This window comes from Varanus komodoensis, unplaced genomic scaffold (genome assembly GCF_004798865.1).
Source record: "Varanus komodoensis strain SLA01 unplaced genomic scaffold, ASM479886v1 scaffold1, whole genome shotgun sequence".
Classification (NCBI taxonomy): domain Eukaryota; kingdom Metazoa; phylum Chordata; class Lepidosauria; order Squamata; family Varanidae; genus Varanus; species Varanus komodoensis.
Genome location: NW_025335268.1, coordinates 8,604,077 through 8,619,245, shown reverse-complemented (window position 1 = coordinate 8,619,245; position 15,169 = coordinate 8,604,077). Strand labels below are relative to the sequence as shown.

Sequence of the window (15,169 nt, the reverse complement as noted above, 5' to 3'; positions counted from 1 at the left end):
CAAGTGATGCCAGACCTTGTGGGAAGGCAGTCCTCTTCCCCACCAACTCCAGTGATTGTTGTATTCCATAAAATTGCCTGCTCGTATTTTAGAATAAACAAAAAGTACTGCCTACTTTAACGCTCCCGAATCCACTTCCCTTTGGGATAGGAGCATTTTGTATCATATATTTGGCGAAAGGAAGCTGACTCTCTTGTGCAAGGTGCTAAGCCTGCTCTAAAGGGAACCCCAGGGATGGACAGATTTACATCAGCCTTTCCCAGCTAGGTGCCTCCCAGACTTCAGGTCCCATCCGCCCCCACCAGCATGGTCAAGAATGCTGAGAGCTGCAGCCCCAAACATCTGAGGAGGGATACTCTGCATCAGCCCAGCCAGCATGAGGGGTGAACGATTCCCTGTGTAGGGGGCTAAGTGTAGAGTTTTAGCATTTGTTAAGTGTAGCTGCCAGGTCCTGACTGCAAAGGGGCCCTTCTCTCTTTCAGAATCACACAGACACAGAATTTCAGCCCTGACACCCCTGCTCACAAAGTAGATTTTCCTTTCAGGTGACTTTTTGGTCTGGACTCAACAACCCCATCTGTTCGTTTTTTATGGAACTTTTCCATGTCTAGGATTTTTTTTTTTTTCAAGGAGTATTTATGCTGACACAAATAATGATTAGATGGAGGGTTCCAACATGGACCAGACACAGGCCACCAGCTTGGGTGCTCTGCATGTTTTGTGGCCAAAAAATCTTTGCATGCCAAAAGCCCCCCCTTTTCATCGACCGGATTTCAGCTGGAGAAAAAAGTGTTGCAGACCAGCTCAGCACATACTCATGAGCTCTGCTGTCAGTAGAGCCTCATGAATCAATTACAGCTTTTGATTTACACAAGGGCTCAGCCATTATCCTCTATGTTTTATTCATGCCATTAAAGGGAGCATGGATGTTAAAAAGAAACCATTTTTACGCTCTCGTCACCTTCGGTAAGCTGCACAGAATTTAAAGCAAAGGCGGAGGCACCTGTCAAGAGCAGCCAGCCGCAGTGTCAAGGGCCAGCCTGAGTCACAACTATACAACTCTTGACATGGGCAGGGGAAACCTTTCCAATCCATGGGCCAAAGTCCAATCTGGGAAAGGTCTCAGGGCCTGCATTCCACCTGTGGGCCAGGCCAAAGGCAGAATGGATGAGCCAAATGCAACGTGTAGGGGTTCTGAGCCTACTCTTAAGCAAGTGAGGCAAGGCTGCCTATTCAGAACTAGGACTGGATCGTTCTGCAGCATTTTCCAACAGCACTGCAAATACCAAGCCTTGCTGCCCCTGATCCGAAGCAGACATGAGCAGCTCGTCAATTCATAAGTAAGCAGGGGTAGCCACTTGTGGCCCTGCAGGCGTTTCGCCCTGCAATTCTCATCAGCCCCGGCCTGCTAAGCGGAACTTACTTTCCGAAGGCCAGTCACTGTGTAGGCATGTCCCGCCACTAATCCATTTTCCAGCACTCTTCTTGGCTGCAGAGAAGGGCATAAAGGTTTTTAAACATGCTCTAAGCCATGTTCCTCATTCTGGATGAGACCAGTGCAATCCGATTTTATGAGAAAGCACTCATTGTAAATACCACAAACTGCTTGAGCTCAAATCCTTCACTGGCTTTAACTTCTGCCTGTTGCAAAGTTTCTGCAATGAGTCAGCTGCCTTATGAAAAAAACTATTCCGTTTAGCAGAATAGAAGGTGACGCAGGTGGGGTGTGAATCAAGGCTTATGAGATCAGGAGCAAGAAAGGGACTTTCCTCTCCCAACATATGAAAACCTCTTGTGTCAGGTTGGTATGCTGTATTTTTAAGTCAACCATAACTTCTGTGATGCGAAATCCTTCAGATCTCAGTGGAAGTGGTTGGGTGCTTGTGAATGCACAGAGCCATGATGGAAGCATTTGTTGACACAGTTAGTGGTTCCTTCCATGCACGGATTTGCCTGTAAATGGCACTGCTGGGGACCTTATGAGGTCTGCTCAGAAATGGAAGCAGGTGGGAACTGGACAGTGAAGTGGATGCTGTTCAGCAGTTCATCTTAAAAGAATGAGTTCTCTCTGAGAAAGAGCCAGGCGTGATTGTTACTTGCAAATACAACCCAGCTTTCTCCTTACCCATGTTAACATCGGCAGAAGAACCAATTTGATTTTGCAATAGTATATTGGTTTTTGCTTGAGATCATGGTTTAAAACTGTGCCCATCAATTACATTGATTGGGTACCAGCCTGCTCCATCTCAAGGGAACGTAAGATATTCTCCACCTCCACACTCATTAATACTTTGCTGTGATCCCAGAACACAAATGTGAGCATAAACAGGAAGAAAACTCACCCCTGCGTGTGTCTGACAACCCATCAAAGACCTGCTGTAGGTTGCTTTTGTCAAGATATCCCAGAGATTAGATGGTGCTTCAGCCAGCTTGATCGTCATATTAACTCCACCTGTGAAGTCTACCAGAGCTTCTGACACTTGCCCGATCTGTAGGTCTTCATAGGAACCACACAGCCTGTCAAGAAAGTTATTATAAGCCCTTTACAATGTATTCATTGAACTGATTATTCTAGCGCACTGAAAGGGAATGAGATGAGAGGGCAGAATGTGTCATATGCAACCCACGTTTGATGCAGATTGGCTGGGGAAGGCTTGAAGGTGACTTACTTGGCATAAGCCTTTTCCAGAAGAGCTCCCCAGAACAGGTTCTTATAAACAGAAGAGAGGAAAACAAGCTGACCCGCTTCGTTTACTGGCAGTCGGTCATCCACAACCACATCGACCCACTCGCCAAAATGCCAGAACTGAAAAAGAAAAGAGCACCCCATTCACCTACTGGTGATTTGCTTCTCTTCTTTCTTAGAGGCAACCCAGCCATGTTTAGAGAGAGAAAAGAAGCCGTTCTTTAGCTATAACCCTAAATCATCACTGGCAGTCTATCAGCTGTGACAGCTTTGCAGGAAAGGATGCAGTGACTCTTCCCTTCTGTCTCACCACCACAGTGCATCAGGCTAGTCATTTTGCTAGTAGAAGAAAGTCCATGAAAAGCAAGAGCAGTTCAGTTCAGAACAAACACACGTCAGATGCAACTCTGAGTTTTAGACCTGAACTGAGAAATATCTATTCAAAGAATAAATATTTTCACTTTGAATAAAAATTAATATTCAATATTTACTTAAAGAATATGAACCTGATCATATTACCACACTGGACAAATCAGATTTAAAGACAAGGAGTGGCATCTCATGAAGGTGTTTCTTGCTTATGTATAGCAAAACGCATCTGTGCGGTCTATTTTTCATGCAGCAGCCTTAGATGGGTTTTTTTTCTGGATTCTCTAATTCAATTTTAATTTTGGATCAGGTAACCTTCAAATTTAGCCTCCACTCCTCACATTTTGGTTAATTATTCAAAACCTTCTTGTTTCAACACTATTTTTATTTTGGTGTTTTGGAACACTGCAGTTCCAAAGTGTTGAAATGCTACCTCTCAAAAATAAAACCCTTTACATTTTAGAAGCATATATTCTGAAGTCTGAAAAAAAACCTGGTTCAGCCTCAGACAGAAATATCAGTGTCAGTCTCCACATTTTATTCTGAATGTGTGGATTCCTATTTCTGACTTTTGTTCAACCTTAAAAATGTTTGTGAATGCCAAAGGCTGAGGAAGAAAAGCTACTAAAGCTGCAGTAGAATAACCAAAGAAGCATCTAAGAATGTAAGGAAGAATCAGAAAATTATTTCCCTGACATTTTAGTAAGACCCACACAGCTGGGTTTGTGAAGGGCAAACACATCAGGGGGTGCAATCCAGATTGATGCTGGTTAGTCTCTGACCTTGGGGAGTGGAGGGGGGGGGGCAGCAGAGATAATTTCCACCTCCTACTCTCCTGTCGTGTGAGTCAGCTAGATAATTGTTTTTAGCCATCCAGCTGAAGTATCTCAGTGGGTGAAGGAAAAAGGCTGAGACACCATGAGGACACCTAATATTCTGGAGGACCCACTCCCCTCCTTATCCTTTCTAAGGTCACTTCCATGACCTTGGAAAAGCTGCCAGCACTGCAGTTGTGAGGGAGATGGGATCTGCACATGTTCCCTTTCCAACCACGGATCTGGAAATCAACTAATTTGGTGGCCCCCATGATGCTCCCTGATGCTGGGAACGATGGACAGCAAAAGGAGAAGGGGATGACAGAGGATGAGGTGGCTAGTTGGAATTACTAGGGCAGTAGATGTGGGCTTGGGGGGGACTCCCGGAGATGGTGGAGGACAGGAGAGCCTGGAGGAATGTTGTCCATGGGGTCATGATGGGTTGGGCATGACTTTGCAACTAAACAAAAACAAAGATGCTCCCTGGAGGCCATAGCAGTGCTCTGTCAGATAATGTTCAAATAAAAGCTTTTCCACTGCCAAGAGAGTATGTGATTCAGAGAGAAACCATTCCAGATTCAGGACCGTTGGCACAAAAATTGGCTTTTGAGCCTCTTTTGGTAAGTAAACCTGCACATTCACATCAGGCATTTTAGGAAAGTGTGCAAGTATCCGAGTCTGCTTTGAAGTACTGTGGTACCTTGGCTCACGAACTTAATCTGTTCCAGGACTCTGGTCATGACCCAAATTGGTCATGAGACAAGTCAAATTTCCCCATAAGGGTCAATGTAAATAAGGTTAATCCATTCTGTAACTATTTTTTTTACTCACAAAAATTTGAAGCAAAGTGGCAAAAAAACAACAAAGACCGTGGCCATCTCCACCACCCCCAGCCATCGTTCAGGGGGGTGGGGGAGACGGGCACGATCGATGGTGCCCTCAGGCAGGGAGCATGGGCGCAATCATGGTCATCTCCCTCCCCCCCCCCAGCATGACTGTGGCCATCTTCCCCCACCCCCTGCATGACCGCAATTGTGCCCTTCAAAGGCAGGCACGCTCGCGATCATCACTCAATGCAGAGTTCACAACCTGTGGCAAAATTTTTATGAAATTTCTGTTCGCAACCTGAGTTGGTCGTGAACTGAAGCATTCGTGAGCTGAGGTACCACTGTACACACTCATCATGACTGTCCCATAGCCATGACCACACAAATGGATCAAAATTGTAGGCAGCTACACTGATCTTTTTCACACGAGTTCCAAGAATTTTCATCTGTGAAGACCTGGTCTCCTGTGAAACTAACGGGTGTCCCTCACCCATTCAAGACCAAGCCACTGCAACATACTTTACATGACAGCAACATATGCTGTTACTAGAAAAAATAATTTCTCCCACCTATTGTAGCAACACTCAGGAAGGGATAGTTCTGAGCTGGGTGACAGATGATCCCTGCCAATAAAAAACCGACAGCACCATGTCCCTGTGAGCCCAGACTCCACTACATCACACAAATCCACGTGTGTAGCTGGAGTTCGTGGGAATGAGCCACCAGTATGCAGAGAAATACTGACGGAATTAGCTACCTTGTTATACAAGTAGGTCTTTCTTAGACCAGCTTCACTGAAATTGAGGCCTACCTTGAAATGGAATATTCCAGCATACTTCTTCCTCTCAAAGCTCTGGTTCTGAGGCACTACCTTAAACAAAATATCTTGATGAAATGTTAAAGCTTCCACAGCAGCCAAAAACCAGCAGTCCTCTGTATCAGAACAAATAAAAAAAATGGGAACATAAAAAGGCATATTGACAGTATTCTAGTGTCCTTTAGGGGAAAACAAAACAAGTTCAGCACCATTTCATAATACATAAATTATATCATTAGCGTGGAACAAGAACACAGCTATTTGCATATAGCTATTAAAATGTGTACAAAATCTATTTCACTTGCAATTTTTCCACTTAATTGCAATTAAAAATAGATTAGAAAGAAGATTTCATGAAGCAGGGCACTTCAAAAATGTCACCATCTGAAACTCTATTTTTCAGATTTTCAGAGGTTATACAGGTCCTTGCTTTTTTTTCCATCTGTGAGTATTCATTGTTAAAATATTTGGCCTGGCATCCCACAGGGCATGGGGCTTGGATGTTCCTAAGTTGTTTCCTCTTTAGCACCAGATATTAGAACAGCAAACAGGAGATACAAAAGATATGAGGGAGGAACTGTATCACAACATAGAAGGTCACATGCTTTTCATTCAGAAGGTCAGTGGTCCAACCAGAGGCATCTCTAGGTAGGGTTAGAGAGGATCCTACCTGAAACCCTAAAGCAGGGCTTGCCAACCCCTTTGGAGGTATTTAGGAACTGTGGGTACCACCCTAAATGCCAAGCCAGTGGCTTGCTACTCTGATGTCTACATCTTGTGTTTATTGTTCTTAGGCTACGTCCCATTCAGCAAAAACATTTGCTTCATTTCAGCTGAGCACTATGGCTTCTTTTGAATATGGGATTGACTAATTTGGCAAATTGCTAGTGGTGCAACTCAGTGTGAGCCAGTGTGGGGCGATGGTCAAAGAGCTAGACGGAGATCCTGGGAGAACCAGGTTCTAGTCCCTACTTAGCCATGACGTCCCCTGCATGACTCTGGGCCAGACAAAATCTCAGCCTAACCCACTACACAGAGTTGCTGTTGCCACCTTGGGTTCCTTAAAAGAGAAGAAAGGATGGAATAAATACAGTGTCATAATAATAATGCTTCTTTTAAACACATGCTTTGGCAACATCCAGTAGTTGCTTCTTTTAGGAAGGAGGTTATTGCACAGATAAATTTTGTACTAGAACAGTCTTTAATATTCACTGATGCATACATTATTTTAAATCCTTTTAATCCTAGTTCATTAAATTAAACAAATGGGTAAATTAACAAGTTGATTCTCTGCACCCATCTGAGAACCAGCAGGCTGATATGGCCACATTGGAAGGACACACATCCACTTCCTATCCTGCAACAGATTCAGCATCTTACTACGCTTTCAATACTTGAATGGGTGGCATCTGGAAATGTATTTCAAGTGCTTTTGTTGAAGTCTATGTATAACTGCTAGACTATTATATGCATCCATTGCTAGGCATATATAGAAATCCGTGTGTGTGGTGGGGTGAGTGGCTGGGGGGGGGGGGTGTCTGTATATGTGCATGCATGCACACACACACACACACACACACACATTTAATGGGGAGGTTGTTTAAAAAAGGAGTATGTTGCAGGTGCCCATGGGCATCAGACTGGGGCAAGCTGCCAGTCAGCATCATCAACACGAGACCAAACGACCCAGTGACCTGACTCAGCTTCCTAGGTTCTATTTAGGGCTTCTGAAGAGAGCAGCGACAGCGTAGGCAGCTATAAAAAACATTAGAGCAGGTCATGGAGGACAGCTCTAGCAGTGCTGATCATCCCTACAGCTAGTGAACAGAACCTTCCAAGGCAAACATGGACTGTGAGCAACAAGCCAATAAACTCGTTCCTGCATTTCCACTGAGGGGTGGGGGTCTTGCACACAGCTCCTGCCAGCCAAAGCTTTGGCAGGTCGACTCCATCCCCCTGGCAGCGGCCAGCCATGAACTGGCTCCCGAATGCCCTCCAGCACCACCACAGACAGGGGGCTCGGGTTCAGTCCTTCCCATCCCTGCTCACAGGAGAGGCTCTTTCTGAGGACTGCCATTCTATAAAGGGCAGTTTAGTGCTAGTTTGCCCAACATGAGACATGGAGTTAGGAATGCAAAGTGCAGGGTTATCCAATGCATGAGTGCTTAGAATGAGTCTGTTTTGGTTCAGTGGAGTTTACTTCCTAGTGCTAGTATGGTCCTATATTTTTGAAGTGCAGGGACGCATTATAACAGTTCCAGAGCACCCCCATCAATCTAAAAATGCAGGCTGTTGAGTCACCTCATGTGCATGTGAATTGCTGTGAAGATCCATGTCTCCCCAGGTATTGTGAAGACTGCAGCTAAGCTCAGAGGGAATGAGGAAGCCAAAAGGTGCTGGCAGGTGATGTCATCCTTTCTGCTAATCAAGAGTTTAAACACTTGGAGCCCTGACACCCGTGGGCCTCTGCTACCTGGTCAGTGCATTTAGGATCCTAGCAAATACCTATTCATTGTTATATCACCTTTCCAATAGTCACACACATTTTATACCTATGAGTCCTTGGCACAGGGCAAGCCTCTTCTTGTTCACTGAACAAAACACCGGAGATTTATGCAGTTCCTGGAAGGTTAAGAAACAAAATAAACAAGAGTATGATAAGGAAGTGTCAGGCCAGAGGGTATCTTCAACTGCTCTCAATTCTAGGGCATAAGCAGCCAGCATTAACAACTGGAGCACCTGGGCCAGGGCTGATGGCCTTAATGAGATGCAGCAGGCAGAGGTAAAGTGAGGTACAAACAAGATACCAGTAAGGCATGATAGGACCAAGGCAAAGTCAAGGGCAAGGCGAGCTGGTCCAGAGGAAAAGGCAAGAGTGACTAAAAGTCAGATAACATCAAGGCAGGGCTGAAGGAAGGACGAGGTCAGGAAAAGGCAAGATGCAAGGGAGCGGCAGGAGCAGAAGCAAAGGTAGAGTCAGGACATGGATGAAGCTACTGCAGAATCTGGACTGGAAGGGTTGAAAAGTTCACGGCAAAGGAAGCCAGGCTGACTGACCTTTTATTGCACTTCCTGTGGCTTGTGGCTGCTTCCCATCCCTGCAAGCACCTACAGGGCAGGTAGCAGTCCTGAAGGACTTGCAAGGCGAGCCAGGCTGCCTGCTCTATCGAGCACCAGTGGGAGCAGCACCGCTCTGCAGATCCTGATAGTTGCCATGTATGAACAAGGTTTGTGAAATGACACTCATTCAGTCTTCCCAACCCTGGTTCTTCCGGTTGTCTGGAAGAGCTTGTTCAACAAAGATTTTTACCCTATATTGAGTTAGAAATGTCTGATATTCAAGCTGGATTCCAAACAGGAAAAGGAACTTGTTACCATGTCACAAATATAAGTTGGCTGCTGGAGCACATCAAGGAATTTCAGAAGATCTGTCATTATTTTATGCACTACACTAAAACCTTTGACTCTGTGAATTGTGAGAAGCTCTGGATAGTCCTGAAAGAAATAAGTGTGCCTCAGCCCTTGATTGCCCTGACAAATACCCTGTTTCTGGAAAGAATATGGAAGAACAGAATGGTTTTCTATAGGCAAAGATGTCAGACAAAGATGTATTTTGTCTCTCATTCAATATAGTGCTAGAATATATAGGAAAGCTATTTTAGGATCAGAAGAAGGAGTGGAAAATGGAGGAAGATAAATCAATATTTCAAGATATGTAGATGTTGCCATATTAATAAACAGCAATGGATTAAAATGACTCCTGACAAAAGCGAAAGAAGAAAGGGCAAAAGCAGGACTGCAGTTGAATATTAGGAAAGCAGACATGGGGACCAAAGGGAAAATATACACCTTTAATGCCAACATTGTACAAATTAGTTATTGGCTACTCAGCCTGACAGTGGCTCAGGCCTTTCCTGGGGTTCTAACCCAAGAGCTACTTTAGAAAAGATACCAGGGCCTTCGGCTTGCAAACATATGCACTTTCCACTGAGTTCTGGGCACATTAAATCCTTGGAACCTTCCAGCTATGCTGGGCTATAACTCACATCAGTCCCACCAGCATGCATGCATGGGAGTGCTGTGTGGGGATGGTGGGACTTGCACTCCAAGACATCTGGTGGTCACCTGGTTAAGGAAAGCTGCCTTTGAGACAGTGGGCAAAGGGGACCTTGGAGGGCGCAGCTCTTATTCCATCACTTACATATGGCCTCTTCCAATGTATCTTTTGGGGTAGCTTCTGGAGTATTGGCCCCGTTCCAATGGACCTGACATCTGCTGGGAAGAGGGGATCCTCGAATAAGCACCCTTTCTTCAAGCACTGCTCCAGTAAAGCGTAATAATTCTGCTCGCTGAGCCTGCTGTGCTTCTGAATAGGCCCCTTTCTGCGGATGTGCCACGACTCTTGATTTCTCCTCCTCCTCTGCCATCGCAGGCAGGGGAGATGCAGAAACGGCATGTTGTGCCACACAGAGAGTTTGTTCCGAATTCCCTTTTACAGAAGTTTGTATATCTCTTCCCAAACTCCTTCTGAAGAAATCAGTCTTCTTCAATATAGTGAACACCTGTTGAAAATATTGTGAAAGATCAGTTTTGGGTTTGGCAGGACACCCAAATGCCCCTTAATTCTTCCAGATGATTTAACTGAGGTGGGACATGGCACTCACAGCTAAGGCTGCAATCATGTACCCAGTTTCCTGGGAATAAAACTACTATAATCCAAAGTGATTTACTATGCATCTAAATTGGATTGCACTGCAAAATACTTTCTTGCTGTCTTTTGCAGTGCAAGAGTTTGGTTATTTCGTTGTTTCTGTCTCAGTCTCCCTGCCTATCTTTGTGTGTATATAAAATAAAGAATATTGCAAAGAATGAACAAGGAAAGCTGATAATTCTTTTTTTTTTCACAGCGAAAGTGGAACATGGACCTTACCACTTCAAAAAACTAATGTTACTCTTAGGGCCAATTCGCAAGGATTTTCAATAGATCAAGGATGTAGCTTCCATGTTCTCCAGCTGATGTGGGCTCCTGGACACACAATATGTGATAGCCTCAGTCATGTATCTGTGCTCTGCCTACATGCCTTTGCAATGGAACATGCATGCCTAAGACACAGACAGATTTAATTGTTTAGAAGAATGGCCAATTTGAAACAGCGAGAGGTCCAGCAATGTGAGTGATCCTGAAGGAGAGCCATATGCAAAGCTGTCTCTTGCTCAGAGTCCTCTCACCCAGGGAAAAAGCAAGATGGGTATTCCCTTCCCTCCAGATCATGCATGCGTGGTGAAGTGATGGGGATATTGCATTAGGACTGGAGAGATCAAAATGCAGGCTGTCACTCACTGAGTCACCTTAAGTTGGGCATGATGTCTCTTGTGTACCATTCTGCATTCCTAGGAGGAAAGGGGGGATTTTTAAAAATGCAACAAGCAAACTAGTACTCCGTGTACAATCCCATGCCCTCCCAATACTGTCTGGAGGCCCAGAGATTCCTCCAAGGTCCTCCCTCCAAGAGTCTGTGCTCTCAGTGCTGGGGCTCCGAAGGCCAAGTCCTGCCTCTCTCCCATCACAGCCAGCAGCGGAAGGGCCAGGCTGCCTGCCTGGGGTTGCCAATGCACCTCAGAGCGGGTGGGAAGGAGGTGGCTGTGACTGAGGACTTAAGCCAATGCCTAGTGAAATCTCAGCCTCCTTTGTCAAGATGGCAAAAATGGCCACTTAAAAGCAAGACATGGTATGAGGCACTGCGGTGGTGCAGATCGTTGCCACTGGATTTTGACCAGGGCATAGGATACACATAAGCCCAAAGGTGTACATGCAGCAAGGGCCGGGGGCGGAGTGGGGGGGGCATAGGACCATGTCCTAAGAACATTAAAAACAAAAAGGGTAAAGATGCTCTGAAGCCAGCTGATGGCTACGCAAGGGACACTTTCATTCAGAATTTCCAGGTGCTGACTGGCCGGCAGTGTTGAGAGCACATTTAGTTACCTCACATATGCTATCACTAACCCAAATTGTAGTCCAACCCTCCGTTCTATTCAAGTCAGTGGAGCTTATGCAGTGCAACTGGCAGACCTCCATGTAGGTCAGTTTGGACTGGGAATCAGGCTGTTACTGAGTCAAGGACAGCTGTGGGACAAGCCAACGTTAGCAAACGGATCATGCATATAAGCACACAAATTACTGTTCTGTTTTCATAAACTGACTGTGATCCTTCCAGGGGTTTTTTTCATCATCTTGAACATATTTATCAAAAGAAGGAAAGGCTGCTTTCTATCTAAAATGTGTTATGCCGCAGTTTGCATGCTCTGTTCTGAACAATCACCACTGCTTTTCCTGTTCTTGGCTATGTTTATTACAATGTAGCTTTCATGTTGGGTTTATTGCTTTTAGGTTTTGTGTATTATTGCTTCTATTAAGTGTTGTACTGTGCCTTGATGATATTTGTGGAAAAGTGGTCTATAAGTAACAATGAATAAATAAAATAACTCCCAGTGTTCTAAAATCTTTTGCAATGACGACAGTGACACTTTGAGCTTGGCACAGTTCTGGCTTTGTTCTCTGAGGGTATAGTCCTGCTTCAGAGCATTCCCCTAAAATTTTTAAAAGCAATGGTATTTTCGTGTTGGCTTTAAGGTATTTGATTATGAATTTGTAATTTTAGAGTTATGACTTAAATGGTGCTTATATGCTGCCTGGGCCTCCAGAAAAGGAAGAGCAGAATATAAATTACATAAATGTGGGTTTTAAACCAAACCTTTACAAATAGAATTTCAGATTTTTAGGAACTAATGAGAGGATGTCTCATATATTAGACTGTGTGGAGCTAGAAGAAACCAAGTGTGCCTTGCTGTACTGGAGTGTCATCACAGGGTGTCCTTGGATCTCTAAAACTGCCAGCTAACATTAAAATAATGGAGTTTGGCAATGCAATTCTTCTTGTGCACTATAATTAGACACAGAGGGGTATTTTTATTAAATAAGTGATCGTGTATCTTTTTCATGGATAGGAAGTGAGTAAAAAGATGCTGGCCTTAGACTAAGGGAGGCCAGGCTGACATTTCAGGTCAGCTCGCATTTTTCTGGGCATCGTCAGACAACTTCTTCACAGAGTTCCCATGACTCCCTGCATGCATTCACAAATGAGAGGAGCACATAAGCTTGCAGGCCTAGCACCAACCCTGCGCAAGGGTGGATTCTACATCATGTGAAGGGACTCTGTGCAGGACACGGCTGCACCTCACCGGGGTTCCCCCGCAACTGGCATACGGAGACCTACTGCCTCCAGTGAGCAGTGGCTGTTGACAGCCTGTCCCTCCATGAATTGATCTATTCCCCTTTGAAGCCATCCAAACGAGTCCCCAAAACTACATCTTGCGGTAGCAAATTGCATAGTTTAACCTGCTGCTATGTGAGGAAGCCCTGGCTTTCCTGTCCTGAGCATTCCACCCAGCAGTTCCATGGAATGCCCTTGGGGTCTAGGAAGATGGGAGAGAAGAAAAGACTGCCAATTGCCCCAGCCAGGCTAACTGGAACTCCTGCCTCAGGCCTTCACTCGCGTCCAATTAAGCTGGTTTTGTTCCCAGCACTACATAAGCAGCTGCTGCAAACCAGGCTCGCTTTCTTCTAGTTCTCCTGAGCAGGCCCAGCTGGAGCCGCTGCTCTGTGTCTGTCTGTGCTTGTTCAGCAAGCTGTCCTCTCTCCCAGCACGGCCCCACCTGGGCTGCTGCTGTGTCACTTCCCTGCCTCGTTCTTTTCTGTGGACCGCGGCAGACTTTTCCCCACCACATGGCCTTGGCCTGGCTGGCTTGGCCAGTGTTGCCGTTGACTCACCCACACGGCTGAATAGAAAAGTGAGCACTGATGACTTCTGGGAGCAGCCGCCGCCACCAGCCAGAGTGCAGATGGCATGATTACTTCCTCACCCGTTGTCAGGGAAGCGAGCGAGCGAGAGATTCTGGAGAAATGTGTTTAGCTCACACATTAATCCAAGCTGACTTGAATCTGCACTTTTCAGCCACTATGTTAACTGAAAATCAATGCAACTTTGAAATTTGGACTGCTGCAGACTTTGTCTCCGGCAGAGGATGAGGTGGCTAGATGGAGTCACTGAGGCAGTGGGTGTGGGCTTGGGTGGACTCCAAGGGATGGTGGAGGACAAGAGAGCTTGGAGGAATGCTGTCCATGGGGTCATGATGGGTTGGGCATGACTTTGTGACTAAGCAACAGCAAAACCTTGGCTCTCCAAGCCGAAAGTCCAATGTAAGGTGCTGGTGATGACCTACAAACCCCTAAACGACTTGGGTCCAGGATATCTGAAGAAGAGTCTTTTTCCCTATGTGCCCTCCTGCCCCTTGAGGCCTGAGGCAGTGGTCCTGCTCTGGGAGCCCTCCTTGGAGGAGATTAGGAGGTTGACTATCCGGAGGAGGGCCTTCTCTGCGGTGGCACCCCGACTACGAAATACATTCCCCAGAGAGCTTCACCTGGCACCAACCTTATATGCTTTTTGGCGTCAGGCAAAACCCTTTTTATTTTCTCATCATTTTAATGTTTAATTGAATTTAACTGGGGTTTTATTATCTAAAATTGTTGGATGCTGTAGTTTTTTGTTTTATTCCATTTGTTTTTTATTGCAAGCCATTCCAAGACGCTGGTGGTGGATAGGTTAGAAAAGCTTTTAATTAATTTATTTATTAATTGGGGGGTATTGGGGTGGAATGCACACCAAAAATGCATGGATTTGTGAAAATTAACATTCAAAATGGCATACTAGTAGGGAAATTGCTTGCAGATAGAGGTGTACCTTAAACAAAACTGTGTCCAAAAATGACCATGTTAGAAGAAATGTGCAGGAAATGCATACACATTTTCACCTAAAATCCCTCTGCCCCTGCAAAATCTCAACATTCAGGTCAAGCCAAGCTTAAGAGAGGAAAAAATAGGAACTGGGAGAAATTGACAGATTCATCCATGCCTAGTGAGTGCCTGAAAACAGTGGCCATGAGCAGCTTCAACTGGTCACTTGCCTGCCTGCGTCTCCCCGACAGCATTCCTCTTATCCAACAGACAACAGAAGGGCAGCACCCCTAGCAGAAGGCAGTGGTGTCATGGTAAGTCTGAGGTGCAAGTGCTAATTGTGACAGTGCACATAGCTGCAAAGCACATCCTGCTATTGAATCATGTCTGCAAACCACTTCTAGGACTTTTCACCTCCATCAGAAGCAGGGCTTTTGTAAAGCAAATGGGTACTAATTGACCTTTCAAGATCAGGTCACTCCAGAATACTTTGCATCACAAAAGGCAACAACAAGATAGTGTTGCTGGGAAAATTCAACTTTCTCCAGCTCCTGTGGAAAGGGTAGCTAACCTCAGAGGAAACAGGGAAGCCTGAAGCACAGATTGGGCAGGAGCCATCAGTGGCCCTGCGAGCAAAGAGGCGCTCCAGCCATATCCCTGCCAGACCTGCCCCTTTAACATCACCGGCCTGGAAGTGGCACTGGCTTGTTGTTGTTGTTGGTCGCGAAGTCGCATAACAACAACGTTATGTTCACATGACTCCAGTTCTCCGTCAGCTTCACTGGCTTCCCATTGAAGTCCGGGCCCAATTCAAGGTGTTGGTTATGACCTATAAAGCCCTAAACGGCTTGGGTCCTGGTTACC

General features: G+C 45.5%; 1 protein-coding gene across 1 annotated transcript in view; it reads right to left on the bottom strand.

The window, feature by feature from the left end:
• CAPN14 (calpain 14) overlaps positions 1-15,169 on the bottom strand; it is a 56,698-nt gene that overhangs the window by 34,161 nt on the left and 7,368 nt on the right. Inside the window, exons 2-7 of the mRNA XM_044450321.1 lie at positions 9,716-10,076; positions 8,067-8,136; positions 5,509-5,630; positions 2,670-2,806; positions 2,343-2,517; positions 1,424-1,489 (exon numbers count right to left, since the gene is read on the bottom strand). Coding sequence (XP_044306256.1) covers positions 1,424-1,489; positions 2,343-2,517; positions 2,670-2,806; positions 5,509-5,630; positions 8,067-8,136; positions 9,716-9,970 — 825 coding nt within the window. The 5' untranslated portion in view covers positions 9,971-10,076. The remainder of the gene's footprint in view (positions 1-1,423; positions 1,490-2,342; positions 2,518-2,669; positions 2,807-5,508; positions 5,631-8,066; positions 8,137-9,715; positions 10,077-15,169) is intronic.